The following is a 16,138-nucleotide window of genomic DNA, read 5'->3' on the forward strand; positions in this document are numbered from 1 at the left end:
ATTGAGAACTTGCTAATCCCCATCATAAAAACACTTGGAATATCAACAAACACATTGCAGACTGCATCTCATACGTATGCTTAGATTTGCAATTCACAGGAAAACTATTTTTAATGTTAAATTAAATAGTGCAGCAATACATCAAGAAAGAACAGGTTGCACTGCTGATGAATTAGAATAGCAAATACCAGTTTTCCCTCTCGAAGTTTGCAAGTAACATCAGAGAGTCACTCCCTTGTTATGCTGGTAGAGCTAGCAAAAACAAGATTGCTCCTTCCTGATAATATCTCTTCAGGATTGCAGCAGCACAAACTATGCCTGAAAGCCTGGTTATCCTGTTGGCTGGACTTGCTTCTAAAATGGTATGACCAGTCTGGCACAGACAGGTTCAGACCAGCACAAATATATACAGATTCAGTTCTTGTGCTTACATGGACTTTTGAGCTACAATGCATATTTATTTAGTCTTTGGCTGACTGACATTAATTATCTCATCTAATGACAAAAAGCATCACTGCTGAAGTAGCAACTCCTCAGCACTTTAGTAGCTTTTTCAAGCTGTTCAGAAAACTGCACTCTCATGCTAATTACATTTATTTTAAAATATTCCACACATTTAAACAAGGCAGAAGCATTCAGGATTGTCAGATGGTAGAACTACAATGGAGATATTCAATCCATAAAGTTTTGTGTTAACATAAAAGGTAGTGCACTGGTCTCCTAGATTTAAGTCTTAAAATTCTGTAAGAAAAAATTTGGTTACAGCTGGCTTCTCGCTAGAGTTGGTGTCATCTTAGGGAGTTAGTAATCTAAACTTGAAGGCTTTTTAAAAAGCATTATGTTAGCAGAACTTCAAATTCATATTTTATGAGTTTTAAAATATTTTAATGAAGCATGTAAAAACTAGTGCAGTTACAAGGTATTTTTCATAGTTTAGTAGTCGCATCCATACATGCACAGAGGATACTTGTAAAGAGACTTCTTAAAAATCCCTCTGTGAACTGTGTAACTAATTCTAAAGAGGCTTTTTAATGTTTGTGATATTTTGAATGTTTAGAGAGGCTGCTGTGAGTAATTTGATCTCATTTGCTTCAGTAGTACTGGTCAGTTCCTGTCAGATCAAAAGCTGCTTGCTTGCTGGACTTTTCAAAGCAGTTTAGTGTGCAGAACAACAAAAGTAGCTTTTTCTGCAGTTACTGTTTTTCAAGCCTATTTCGAAAACTGGAGATAAAATTGGGAGATGGGAGAAGGTGGCATATTCTTTCTGCAGTGATTTTGATTGGGGCAGAGGTGATAGTCAAGTTTGTTTACATGAGCAAACAGAAGAATGTGAGTAACATAATAATCACTTTGCTACACCATTGTGTTAGGTTAATGTATATTTATTTTTTTACTTATTACAAAAGAAATTGACTGGAAAAATATCACTGTGTAGCTTATTATAGGAAGCAGGAAGTTACTAATCTAATTCTACATTTTCTCTGTTTACCAAAGGAATTTAAAGTGACAGTGAGATTTACACATAGAATTATTAGAAATGGTGTTGGAGTTGTGAACTGTGACAAGCTATCAGAAGACTAACGTTTTTGAAGAACACTTGCCCTTGTAAAATTAAGGATACATTTTAGCAAGGTCTTTAAGCCCTTTGCAGTGTTTAAAGTAACCCCTGTCTCAAAATGAGATCCAAAGAGTCTTCATCCGTAGTTAAAGAGCTGCAGGGGAAGGCAACCCCAACTACTTTTTGTCAGGTGCAATTATCAACCACAATAGCAGCTGGCAGAAGCATCTCTGGCATTGTGGCAAATCGTGTACCAGTTGAAAGCTGCTTACATACTACTACTTGTGTGCATATCTTAGTTTAAGAGTTCTGTAAAATATAATAACTCAGAGAGCTGCAAAGATTTTAAAACGCTTATTTGAGGAGACTGATTCAGGGATTAAAATGCCTCACATTGCCAGTGAAAAGACTGTATGGTATGTGAAGCAACTGGTAGTATTTAATTGCCTTTCAACAAAAATGTTTGCAGTGAATTGAAACTCACTCTACTCTTGGCAAAATGCAATGCTTAGTAATGTAAAGAACTAGAAAGGCTGGGACAAATGCTGGCATTCACAGGACTCATCTATAACTTTTGGCATGGAAATCAACAACCGAGTTTAGAAACAAGCACCATATTACATCATGCTGAGAGCTTTGTATTTTTAAACAGCAGAGCTTACAGAGGGTGCTGTACATTTTCAGTCTAGACACTGGTTTTATTTAACTGCAGGAGTGAAAGACAACTTTGAGTTGCTTCTTAGTCATTTGTATGTATGAGTGATGCCCAAATCCTTACCTGTGATTTCAGGCTTGTCAGAAATATGTTTATAAAGGAATGACTGAAGTCTTCTCTAGGTACCCAAAATCTAGAGAAACACAGAAATGTTGCAGTTGTCAAGAAATGCAGGAAAAGAGAAGTACTGCAAAGGGAGCCCAAAACCATTAGGTGCACAAAGGCAAGATTTGGAACAGATATGCTAGTTATGCCAACCTAAGCCTATCTGTGGAGTGCAAATAGCTGCAAAAGGGAAACAGCAAACCCAGCTGCACAGGAGTTACTTGATGTATGCTTTACTTGATGAGCACTTTTGTATCTCACACTGATCTGGCAAAGCTTCTTGGTTTACTTTCCATGAGAAATCAGTTCCATCTAACCTTTCTTCAAGACAGTAAGTTCAGAAAGAACAGAACGACTTCCTGGAGATCTTTGCTTTCTTGCAGGACTTGACCCACAATTGAAGTGGGCCTCCAGAGAGTTTTAGAAATATAAAAGTTAGCTTAGTTGTTCAGCTTGAGATCATCTTCAGGAGGCCCATTTCTGAGTTACAAGCATCTGCGCTCTGCAAAGTTAAGTCCCTTTAGAGACATTAAGCCAAGTAACAATTAAGATGTCAGAAGTCATCTGACATGACTTGGCTTCTGTAGCCAAGAATTACAGAAATAATGTGTCAGAGTGTTTTGCAGGTGAATGTGTGGTGGGCAGTTTTTACATCATCTATCTGCCTTAGATAGGCTTCCTATACAGAGACCTAAAATTCCAGGGAAGGAAAGGCTTGTGCCAGCACACATTGCCTACACCTACCTTCCCCCAGAAAAGCTTTTAAAAGCATTTGTCAGCTGCAGCCAGACTTAACATGCAGTCTCAAAGATTGCAAATTCCTACCATGAAAACAGGCAGCTGGTCAGAGAAAAGAGACTTTTATTGTCTTCGTTGAGAGAAAGGCTAAGAAGAAACATAAAACCAGAACAAGATGTTATAAGATCTGTTATCTAGGAAAGGATGCAAATCCTTCGTATTTACAGAAAAATTAGACAAGCTGCACAGATATTTTTTCCAAAGATAAAGAAAATTACTGCATCTTACACAGATTGTTTGATATACAAGAAGGACAAAACTAAAGTTACATCTTTCCTATAATATGCTTGAGGTCAGTCAGTAGATAAAGTTCAAAGGAAGCTGGCCTTCTCTTCTCTTGCTGCTTACTGAACCATTGTCCTTGGGCTAGTTTGCCAACCCTGAAGCTAGGTTTTCAGGTGATCTAGCCTTTTGTCTGGGTCATGATTATCCTGGTCATTCTGGCATACCTGAAAGCCAAACTGAAAACAAAGGATGTGCACCTGCCACACAGCAGAAGCTGCAAAATATTCTATCCATAGCCATAGATGTATCCAAGCCACAGATGGGTTATGTAACTGGGTCAGTGATTTGCTATCCTTTAATATAATTAAATTTCACCTAGAATTGTGCAGAAATGCTGCATAAAGTTCCATAGTAGATTGCACATTCTGGACCCTTAGGACCACACTTTTTTTCCTTTTCTGGGGACACTTCTCAACAGTTCCTACTGCCTCAGGGCAGTACAGAGCCTGAAATAAGTAGATATTTTCAGATGACTGCTACTTGGAAAAACCTGGGTTAAATCAGGCTAAGAAGATGGTCCTCCCACATTAGGGCCTCCTTCCTGTGGGAAGTCTGTAGTAAGTTTACTTTTGCACAGCAAGTACGTGCTCTGCTGTTGCTCCCTCCTCACCAGCTGTCAGTTGAATGAGTCTCTCCTTTTTAAACTTCTTTCTAGAAGCCTGAAAGCTGCACAGCTCACCATGCTTGTAGCAATCTACCTATTCTTTTATGACTGCACATCACACATGCCTGGTCCCCTGACTGGTTAAACTGACTGAGGCGGCTTCTGGTTACAGAAGTGTTCACACAGTAAGCTAAATGAAAGGAGATCATTATTTCATTGAGCTAAGATTTTCCATTCTTTGTGCCCTGCCCAAAATATCTTAAGTTCATAACACTCTCACAAATTACTGTGACAAATAGTAAGTTATTGTCCCTTATATCACGGTTCTAATTGGAACTTTGTGGAAAGCTACAAAATCTGGGTGGTGGCGTTTTTTTCTCTATTCATTTTTTAACAAGTGAACTTTGTATAATGCAATATTAGGACTAACTGCTGCATTCTTTTGTATGCTGAAGCTTTCCCCAGTGTTTATAATTCTTTTCGACCAGATTGACAGTATGTCTGATCTACTCTTGTGCTTCTAGGATCAAAACATTCAAAATAAGCAAGAGTAAGAACACTGGATTAAGACCTCCAGTGATACAAATTGTTTCACCTAAAAAGAAACCAAAGTGAAAGCATCGAAATTTGTGTTTAACTTCTCAGTGCTGATGAAAATGAGTCTTATTCACCCCTCCTACCTTGTGTACAGCTACCCTGCAGCCACAATGCAGAATTACCCTGTGCTGAGCACAGATAAACATCTAAAGCTATTCCAATCAGCTGGTTCAAAGCCGAATTGTAGCTCTGCCCTTTCTGCCCTTTCTGTGACTGCTCATTAGACGTGTCTATAGACACTCCTTTTCAGAGGGAGGACAGAAGTAGCAGTAAAGATGAACTGAGATCTTAGCTTAGATTTAAGGAGGCATTTTTAGACCTAAAAGAGTCTTAACTCATCAGCTATCAGGCTCATTATGAACCTAATGAACACCCTGGTCACACTTCCACATGTGTTATAAAGCATAACAGTCTTGCTAAATCTAACCACTGGTATGCAGATACAGACTGCCAACACCCCTAGGTTTTACACTTACTTAGAAGGTATTTCAGGCAGGTATTTGGTGCACATTCCTGCTATACCAGCTTCAGTGATTAGGCAGTAGCTCGGAGATGTTTTATGTACGTTTAAATGTCATGTGTAGTTAACCTAAAATACTGCTTTCAAATTGAAGTTAAACGAATGCCCGATTAATGAAAGACACACTGAGCTTTGCAATAAAAGGCTCATTTTAGGCTGCTATTAGTAACATACATGAGTATATTTGAAAGTCCTTGGATTTAATTTCTCCTTTCAAGTAGAAGCAGGCTACTAGAATAAGCAGTATGTAAAAATTATTTGTAAAGAGGCTCTAAAAGGGTGGATGGTATTTCTCATGGTGACCAAGATGATGTAGTCAGGTTCAGATTCAGCCAAGGTGATGTTGCTGAAAGCCAGATAGTACCTAGTGTTGTAGCTAGAGATGTAGTTTAGTAGCTACCATTTAATTTACTTGGCAAAGGCCTTTTACTGAATTCTTTTATGACCAACTTTTTCATCTACACTAAGTCAAATTTCCTCTACTTCCTACTAATTTGTCAGCAGCAATAAACCACATACCCACTCCATAGTAACATAGGCAGGGAGTTAGTTTATTCTCCACCCTGTATCTGCTTTGGTAATCTTGTTCTTTCTTAACCAACCTTCTACCCATCTCCCACGGTTTCTCAAAAGACTCAGTAGTTGTTTTGTTGGTCCCACTGACAGCCTGGGTTTTCTTGTAATGTTTTGATAACCAACACTAACATTTTCACAGACTTGAGCCTTAGTACCAGTCTCACAGCTGTCATTTATTATTATTTTTAATTGAACATTCTGTGTTTCTCATTTTACGTTTGGCAGCTAGGCTGGGAAGTATGCTGATGGAAACTACCACTCCAAAGACCTTTTAATCCCAATGACAGACCTGTCACCTGGCATACAGGGGCAGTTAGGTAAGGTGCCTAAGGTTAGACTCCTTAGAAAAAATTAAAGCTTGCATGTTTCTTTAGACATCCAAATGAAGATTCTCAAACCTTCCTCACTAAGCCATTGCCTAACTTCTGACACTCTTAATGACCCCAGTCATATCTTTTATTTTCATCAGTAAAGCCCTTGGGCATACCCACAAGCAGACCTGAGCTGTTTTAAGTCTTTACAGTGTCAAATAGCCACATGCACAGCTAAGCTCCTGTGCTCTGCTGGAATCCGGGAGCTTCCCTCACTACTTTGTATGTGGATGCTGATGCAAATCACATCAGCTGAGCCTCTTCCCTTGTCTCTTGCCCCTGAGGACAATGGGTTGGTAACTCTGGGTCAGGCCTAGAAGGCAGAAGTGACAATGCCTAATGCTGTTATGATTAAATCCTTACATCTAGTTCCTAGTGCTTTTGCAGAAGCTCTCCTTTTCTCCTATAGAAAAATCCACTAGGTAGGATTTTCCTTTCTCTCTCTCCCCAAACCTTTAGAAAGTGAGAGCTGCATAAAAGATGATGCTTCCCAATCTATTTCATTCTATGATGAAAGTAATACTCAGAAACAAATAGAACTCCAGCTGTGTAGTGTACTGATTTAAGTCCTTGCTCTTCCACTTCCCCACTCTGGCATTCACTAATCTTATTTATCCTGGTTAGGTAATCTGCCTGTAGGACCACACATATCTCTGCTTGTTTTGAAGAGCACCTCATTTACTGGGTGTATTGTACAATAGCAAGAGCTACTGTACCAGTGAGATCCAGAGGTGAAGAAGAAAGGTTTTCATGGCAGTGCTACAAGCTCAGCTGCTGACCAGCCCGAACACAAGCTGTTGCTGTAGGACACTGTAACTTCCTTCTTGCACCCCTGATGATTCAAGTGATTTAGACAGTAGAAGATAAAAGTGTAGTCAGGTATAATTCAGTTCTACCTTAATTGCCTGATTTACATCAGACTACACAGCTAGTTTTTTGGCATTTTTTTGTCCTACCTTGCATTCTGCAGGTAAGTTCAAACAGCAAATAGGGTGTGAAGTTTTAGCTGGTTTTATATGCAGGTTGTGGAGGAAAGTGAACTGGATAAGATCTTCACTCTTCAGAAAGAATAAACCAGTAGGTATTTAACAACCTTTCTATTGTTGAAACAGAACCTGAAATTCTTCTTTCTCCCCATCATTAGCAATAATAAGGAACTGTTGAAAAAGGTTCCTGCTTTTTTTAAACCGTAAAAAGTATTAACAGTTCTAAGTTAATTTTTCTTAAGGTTCAAAACTTGAATTTTCAGACATACTAAAGAGCAGGACTAGCAAAAGCTTCAATAACAACACTCCCTCTCAACATGCTTAAGTATTTGAGTGTGAAGTTTTTTAGACAGTAATATAGTATTAAAACCAAGCAAGTGCTGGTGAGCTCATGAGATGCTGTAATTTACACAGCAGAATACAAATCAATTCATTGCAGATTCTCTTCTTGTGCCACAGAAACAACCACCTCCCCCATTAAAACAAAAACCACACAAATGAAAACATTCATTATTCCTATAACATAGAAATACCTAATGGGGTTTTTCTCCTACATTGTTAAAAAGTAGGTATATTGCATAGCAGTTTAAAAAGTAGGACTTGCATAGATATATATATTTCTATATCATTCAGTTAACTCAGCTTTGGTCCATTTTGTATCACTCCACTTGCCTTTGCCTCTCTTAGTAGTTGTCTATCAGCACCACCTCCTATTCCCTTAGTCCTATCTCCAGTTGTTCAGCGCTGTGGAGTAGGGAACAACGCCAGAATGAAGGAGGTCCAAGCAGTGTCCTAAAGGTCCTCCAGGAGGTCACTCCATGCCTGGTAAGCAGCACAGTCTTCAGTTCACACATGCACATCTCAGCAGCAAACAGCATTGCCACACTCCCACCAGCCCCAGCCCCAGGGAGCAGGGCAATTTTTCTGCTCTTGACCAGGTGACAAAAGGCCAATCTCTGCAGAAGACATTAAGGAGAACAGCAGGTGTTGCCAGTTTCCTATGCAAAGCAAAACACAAATTAGTTTTCCACTTTCTACTAAGTTTAGGGGGACTTATGTTGTGCTCCTTTTGATTGTTATAATTTGAGAACATAAGTAGTACTTAAACACTTGTTCTTTAAAAGATACACAGCAATTGTATGTTTATGTACTAACAAGAAGAACTGCAAAGCATTTTTGGTGTAACCAGTGACATTTAATCCCAGTGAAGCTGCAAGCTCTGCTTTCAGTGTTTTCACTGGTAAATGTCACTCTGCTACAGTGCTGCATTCACCAACTCTAAAGTAGCTTTTATCAGCAGTGGTGCCATGTGCCAGTGTTCCCAGCAGTTCCCAGACTGCTGGCTTAGCTTATTTTCTTTCAACAGCTGTGGAAAATATCTGAAACACAAAGGCAAGAACTATTCCATTTTTATATAGAAGTGATTAATAGGAAATTAGATTTATAGAGTTGCTGAAGGTAAATGTTGTATTCTGATCCTTTACTTCTAAACTTCCAGTAATATACAGCTTGATTAGTTTATTGTCCTGTTTAAAGTTTGGTTTGATTGAATTGGAAGTGAATTTTAGTATGTAGGACTTAGGTTATAGACCTGACTGCGAGCCCAGGCAGCCAGTGAGCCAATTTAACAGTGAGCTGGGCATTTCTTTGCATTAGAGGTGCATATAAATGGTGTAGAGAGACCTGGAGCACTGGCTTCTGGGACAATCCCTTACAGCTTCTTGGCAACAAAGTTGGAACCCCCAGTGACCCGGAAAGACCTTGGACAATTGCAGCTCAAGAGGTCACAAAAGTGACACAGAAATTGTCTTTGCCGCCTCTTTCCCCCTTTCTGCTGCCTCATTAAGGAAGGCTGAACTCAGAGATTTTCAGAGATATATATTCTACAGGCAGCCTTGTAGCTAAAGTAAGTAGATACTGAGGGAAGTAGATAATTGTAAATAGGTATTTGAGGGAAACACCCTCAATAGCTGTTTGACCTTGTAGAGGCCCTGGTCCCCTCTGGTCCAATAGATTCCTGCCTCTTCCCACAGCATACTGATGATTGCCATGGGGTTCAGTAGGAGATACTGGTATTCTGCTGGTGGGGAAAAGCAAAAGCCTTGGTCTTTTTGAGGTGTAAGACATCAATCATTCTCCAAAATTTACTTTTGAATAGTGTTTTGAAATTCACTAGTAGGAGTGCTCATCTTCTCATCTTTAAGGAAGGCTGTAGATGATTCAGTTCCTTTCCATCATCCTTTCTGGTTTGTGTGCTGGCAGGAGCTGAACAGCAGCATTTCTAGTTTGCACATTCCCAAATGATTCCTCTTCTTTATAACATACATATTTGTTTTCTCAGAAGTTTCCCCTGTATTCCTTGAAGAGTGTATGATGTTGGACTCCAAGCAGAAGGACCACTGGTCTCTCTTCCTGCTGGCAGTGTGAGAGGGAGTAAGTAGGACTGGTCAGACCAGATTTTTGGAGGGGAATTGCCGCTGCAATTGCAACTGCACCAGTTCTAGGTAGGACATGTCTGCAGACACGCACTGAAGATTAACTGAAGGTTAATCTTCAGTTCTGATTTACAGATCACAGGCCCCAGTTCAGATAGTGATCTATTTGTTTGTGGGCTTCAGCAGGTTTATAACAGTCTCTTTCAGGGGCCAGTTCCTGAATCTAAGCATTTTGGGATAGGAACACCTATAGTCAGAGTATTATGAGGATTTTGCATACAGAAATCCTATAGAGCCACATCTGCTTTGTCTTGTTTGAATTCATATGTGTGAAAGGGGAAAGAGCAGAAGACATGAGTTATGATCAGATCATGGTTTTTTTTAAAGATGCCAAGTCTATAATTTTCCTGGTCCTTTTTCCTGCATGCAAGTGCTTTTCCATGGATCAAAGGGCATCTGAGAAGCAGCTTACAAATGATAAACAGTCAGTAGAAGCTATAAACTGAGTACATCATATCAAAACCTGAATATAGGAGAGGTATTTTATTATGATTTTAATTTTGATTGTTGCCTGTTTTGTACCTCAGCAAAGTAGTAACAGCAGCTCAGTGTGGCGTTTAGAGCTACATAGAGGTTCACAAATAGACCCATTTAGTGTTATTTCATTACATGATGTTTTGTGAGTACACTTAGTTTGGAATTCGTTGTGGCAATTACCTCTGTGTGTGCATCTAGACACAAGGATACCAAATACTGAAAGGACTGGAGCTGCTGGCCAGGCTTAATAAAGGGGAGAAGTACGATGAAGTGTATGGCTTGAGGGAGACCATGATTGTAAAAATTCAGCTTTTTATAAAACCTGTTATACAATTCTCAACTTCTGGGCTCAGTAGAATGTTAGGATGGCTACTTGATCTAAATCATATCCACAACTGGTGTTTTTTGTGTCAGACAGTGGAAAGTAAAGGACCACTGCTTGAGCTTTCATAGTAGATGGAGACTAAAAGAATGCAGAGCCATTTAAGAAGGAAGACAGCTGGAAGGGTGCCTGAGAAGAGGGTTGCAAAGAGAGATGAACACCAGTGATCACAAAGAAAACTAGGGAAGAGGATGGGTGGGAGACATCTCGGAGGATTGGGTAGAGTGCAGACAGATTGATGGAAAACAATGGCAGTGAGGAAAGGACAGGAGAGAGGATGGCAATAGAACAGAAATGGCAATAGAACAGGTGGCAATAGAAGAGAAAGGGCTCAGGGAGCAGTGAAGATAAGACAGTATGTGTACTCCAGGTAGCTCTACTAAAGCAAAGGGGTTCCTGTTCAGCAGTGGTGCACATTTTTGTCTGTTCACTTAAAGCTGGATTTTGAATAGGAGATCAGTAGTTATACTGTACATTCAACTCACAAAAATAGTAAGTAGTAAATAATTTATTGGGGCTTTAGGTGCTTCTTATGCACTTGTCTGGAACAGCCCAACTTCTGCAGGGATGCTGGTGGGTTTTGCCTGCAGACACAGGAGAACACATTGTTTCCTATGCCTTTATTTTCACTACAGTAACAAATGTTATTACAAATAGACATACCTAAACATGCCTTAAGTTACATGTCGTGTAGTCGTGTACCAGTATTGCAGTCAACATTCCTGCAAATTAATTAAACTTTCCAGAAAATAAGACAAAATGCATCATTTAGTTCACAGATATGGAAAAGTTTCTTTGAAATGCAAAAAGGCAGCATGTGTGGTTGTTTTATGTCCTTACTCACCAAGCCAAACATATAAAAAACAGATCTTCATTCTCAGTAGATTGTAAAGTAGGATTTAAAGTCCCAGTGTGGATGTGCTTGAACTCAGGTTCAGCAGGAGGTTTGAAACCACAGTATATTGCTCTGATTTCAAAATTCAGGTATGCAAAGTTGATGCGTTCAGCTTCTGAGCTATAGAATACAAAAATAATACAAAATAAGTACACCATTGCAAGTTCCAAATTCAAGTATCTGTGAAGTTGATACCCTAAACTTTCAAGATTAAAACTGCATGCAGCATGTTACTTGTAAGGGACTTTGAGAAAACATCAACAAAGTTGTGCATTAATAAATAGTTCAATTAAGATCAACAATAAAATCAGAACATTTTTAGAAACAGTATTACAGTCTGTTGATTGTGGTAAGAAAACACAGCATTGCAATTATCACATCCCCAAGCCTGATTTCTGGGGCTATGATCAAGGCAAAGCATGGGTGAGAGAATTTGGAACTCTGTAGCTCCAAAGCTGTTGCTTTTAAGTGAGGCTTCCCCTTTATCAGTGGGATCTTGCCATGAAGCAGGAAAGGAAATGTTCTGAACTGATTGTTATAGCCCTGAAGCAGAAACTCAGATTTTTTCCCTCACCAGTGTATCTTTTACAAGCTGGTGAACTTGGAACAAAAAAAAAAAAAGGGGTATAGAGCCATGCTTTTATAAAAGAACTCTTTATTGCCATGTAACCCCAGCTGTGCAGAAAAGTACTGATTACATGGTAGTATTTAAGTTTAGTGAGAAATTTCTTGCCTGAAATTAATTTTGATACCAAGTGGAGTGCCTAATATACCCTGGTTTAAACCTTTTACTTTTAAGCAGTCTGTTTTTCAGTTGAACAATGTCTAAAATTAAAAGAGTACATTGTTTTGTTGTTAACATTTATACATGAATTTGAGATCCTCTGCTCCAAGGACATGACATGTTTTTGCCAAAACACCTTCCTCCTGTATGCTTGTAACTGTCTCCTACTGTTTATTAAAAATAAAAAATAAAACCCAGTCACACCTACCAGCTAATAGATTCTTGTGAAGGTCCTAATACATCAGCCCATTTTTGATCAACTCTGAAGTGTTTTGCTGACTTAAGCCAAGGTTTAAGAGGTTTATAAGTGGATCCCAGGTTTAATCCTAATTCAATTTCTTTGGCTTTATTATGTGCACAGATTTCATGACTGATACTGATACAACACAAAGCTGTGACTGAGAGTGGAAGCTGTTTTGGTTATATAACCATGAGTCAAGGAACTGTAAACTTTTCCTTCATAGAAATAACCATGCCATCTCAGAGCTCTTTTCCTCCTTCATGACATGTAAAGAAATATGGTATTTTTGACAGCTACTTTGAAATAATATCTTTTGTTTGCCCCCCCCCATTTTTTCAAATTCACCTGCCATTGCTGTTTTTGAAATATATTTTTTGTGTAATTTTAAATGAATATACACACTTCTAATTTTTTACTTTATGAAAATACTCATTATTTACTTTTGTAATGTGTTTCATTTCTTTCAGATATTGTGCAATGGACCAGGAACATGTGTTCCTGTCTGTTTATCTGCTTTTCTTCTTGGCCTTCTACGAATAAAGAGAACAATCATTGTGTATGTAGAGAGCATCTGCCGTGTGGAAACTTTATCCCTGTCTGGAAAGATTCTTTACTACTTTTCAGATTATTTCATTGTTCAGTGGCCTGATCTAAAGAAAAAATATCCCAAGTCAGTGTATCTTGGTAGAATAGTGTAACAACAGAAGAAAAGCTAAGCTTTACCTAAAATAGACTCTGTAAGCTCCTCACTCACATTCCTGTAGTAATTTATTTTCAAGAATTCCTGTTACAAAATTAGGCTGGTACTGAAAAATGAGACAATAAAGATTTCTCTACATTTCAGTAAAATTTTTGTGTAGTTGTATTTATTGCTATCATGTAGGTGTGTTCACCAATAACCCATAGTGGCTCTAAGTCTATGCTGCCTCTGTTTTCATCTAGTTTTCCTGCTATATGAATGGTAATTTTTGTCTACAAATAAATATGGGAATTTGTATGAATGTAGCATTTCCTGTAAGGAAACTTTGTGTCATTTAAAAAATTGTAAGCAACAAAGTCTTTTCTAGCACAACAGGCTTTATTTCCTTTATGCTAGCAGTGAAGTCCCTTGTGAATCCTTCGAGTATAAAGGAAACAGTTATATTAAGTTGGCTTCATGACAGTTTGTACTTTGTAGTCTTCCAAAACCCGCAGAGCATTTAACTGGTATTATTTTTCCTCTGGTCTTGTCAAAGCTGTCCTTATGATCTGTTGTGCACCTTTTGAAAATTGTTGCTCACTTCTTAAGATAAATAAAAGAGTGGCAAGTGTCATGCTACAGGCACAATACTTACCAATTTAAGAGGTAGTTTCTTCAAAGCTTATGTACAAAAAGCCATACCAAATCTACATCAGAGCAAAACTGTCAGCTGGGGAAATTGAACTGGTTCAAGCTCTAAAATAGAGAAAAAGAATCAGTAATAAGGGAAGGAACAGAGTTTCCCTCTTTTTCTGATACAGTGAATTTGACTTTCAGTATATCCTGTTTTCTCATTTCAAGGACCTTACTTTCAACAGTACAATATACACTTAAGACTTTGCCATGAAAAATGGTATCCTGTACATTGGAACAACTTTTAAAAGGTATTTTGTTGGCAGTAAGTGTGTGAAAGCATACTCCAGCATTTCACATTCATCTGGCAAAATGTAATTCTACAACTATCCCACCTATAAAGCAATATAAACACATCTGTCATCTGTACACACACAGAGCTATGTGGCTGGCTACAGAAACATAAACAAAAAAGCTCAAAGAGGAGTAGAAACGCCCTCGAGAGTGCACAGCCTGACTCTGGTGAAGCCAAGAGCAGCTCCTCACGCTGCCGCTGGAGGAGACTCTCGGAAGCCTTTTCCTCAGCGTCAGATGTCAAAACATTGCAGCAGCTATTCTGGTAGGGAATGGGGATGGAATTTAGCTCAGCAGAAACAATGGTTCCTGCTGTTAGGAAACAAGAGTCCAGAGGAATAGGCTGCTTTATGCAGAAAATCATTCTAAATCATCAGAAAACATTGTGCAGAAAACTACCGTCACGATATTGCAAGGCCCTGTGTGGGCCTGTGGGGAAGCCAGCTGTTATAACCTGTCCAACAGGCTTAATAATCCTCAGCATAAGCAGAGGCCCTTGATGTGGTCACATGTGAGTTCAGAACAGGGAGTTTTTGTGGGTTTTAACCAAGATTATGTCTGAAATTAGAGAGCCGTTAATAGGTTAAGGCTATGTGAGAAGGACTTTGTGCAGCACATACTGAGGTCCTTGAAAATGACTTGGTTGAAGTAAATCTGATGTGTCCAAGGGCTTTTTTTCCCCCTGAATCAGAGTGAGGACTATCTTACGACTTTCTGCACAGTTGCAGATAGCTTGATAAGTTGGAGATACACTGGACTTTATTATGGCGACTGGTAATTTGTTTTACATCAGTGCTTTCTCTCCTGAATCTTGCTTTCTGTTTTGCAAGGGAACTAGAGTAGAGGGGAAGAGGCCAGAGGCAGCCTCTTGCTCTGCTGCGGGTGCGGGGTGACGGCGCAGGATCAGTGCCCGGCGGCCGGGAGAAGCAGGGAGGAGCAGGGCGGGGGATGCGCTCCCGCTCCTCCCGCAGCGCCCCCCGCGCTCAGCAGCCCGGCCCGGCACCCGCCCGCACCCTGCTCGGGATTCCTACCGCAGCGAAAGCATCTCTGGCTGCTCTGTTACTCCCTCAGAGCCCTGCCCAGGGCAGGATTTGGGGTTTTGGTGTGCTTTCCAACTGCGGGTTCATAAACTTTGTGAGTCTGCCTTTGAACGCCGTGGAGTTCCAGGAATTTTCTTTCACCTGTCACCTGCATGGCAATGACTACTGCTAAAAGAAAGAACTTGCCTGTTCAGACTTGTCACCTCCCATGTAAACACTCTGAAGGTAACAGTGGATTTCTTTACAAGAGGCTGTCCTGAAAATCTGAATTGCTCCAGGCCAACTGATGTAGAAGAGTCTCATTTTCAAGGATTTGGGAAGACTTTTCCCACTTCTCTTCACTGCCAGCTTTCTGGGAGAGCAAAGCTAAGAGTATCTCAGCCTGTGTTCCCCCAACAGCACATTCTTTGCTCTGGTCAACGTGGGAAACACAGGTTAAAATAGCACATACAAAGCGGTTTCAAATTCAGATTGTTGGCTATGAGAGTGTGGGACACTACCTATTCCCTGGTACTGCTATTTTCCTTACTGGCTCAAGTGCCTGCTTGAGTTAAGGGCCTTTACTTTTCAGCTGTTTATAATTAGTTCTAGCAAGTGAAAACTTGGATTAGAAGTGACCCAGAAGTCTGTAAAGTTGAAGCAGGTAGAACTGCTCTGGAGAGCTCAGAAATGGGAAGATCACAGCCTAACTCTGACCAAAGCCCTCAACAAAATACTGCATGACAGCCTTAGGAGACAGTTCAGAAAAATCTGGCTCAAATTCTCTTAAAGGAAGTTTTGTTATCAACCAGAGCGACCTTTCCTTGAAGAGATTATCTCAAATAACTGCTAGTTCTCTCCAAAAGCACAGTGGAGCTGAAGTAAACTAGCATTTTGTTATTGAGAAGCTCTTTCTTATCTTTTGTTTTTAGAAGGTGGGTACGACCAAACAGTCTATTGTTCTAGGGGAAAACTGCATTCTTCCTCTCCCAGCACAGAACAGAAAACAGCCCTCCCAGGGTCTAGCAATCGACTTAAAGGTCGCTGACTGGATTCCTTAAGTT

At 39.6% G+C, this 16,138-nt stretch overlaps 1 protein-coding gene across 1 annotated transcript in view; it reads left to right on the forward strand.

Annotated features, from left to right (window-relative positions):
- Nucleotides 1-13,238, forward strand: part of ALG14 (ALG14 UDP-N-acetylglucosaminyltransferase subunit) — a 20,874-nt gene extending 7,636 nt beyond the window's left edge. Inside the window, exon 4 of the mRNA XM_032118413.1 lies at nucleotides 12,857-13,238. Coding sequence (XP_031974304.1) covers nucleotides 12,857-13,087 — 231 coding nt within the window. The 3' untranslated portion in view covers nucleotides 13,088-13,238. The remainder of the gene's footprint in view (nucleotides 1-12,856) is intronic.
- The last annotated feature ends 2,900 nt before the right edge of the window (nucleotides 13,239-16,138 follow it).

This window comes from Corvus moneduloides, chromosome 9 (assembly GCF_009650955.1).
Source record: "Corvus moneduloides isolate bCorMon1 chromosome 9, bCorMon1.pri, whole genome shotgun sequence".
NCBI classification, from domain to species: domain Eukaryota; kingdom Metazoa; phylum Chordata; class Aves; order Passeriformes; family Corvidae; genus Corvus; species Corvus moneduloides.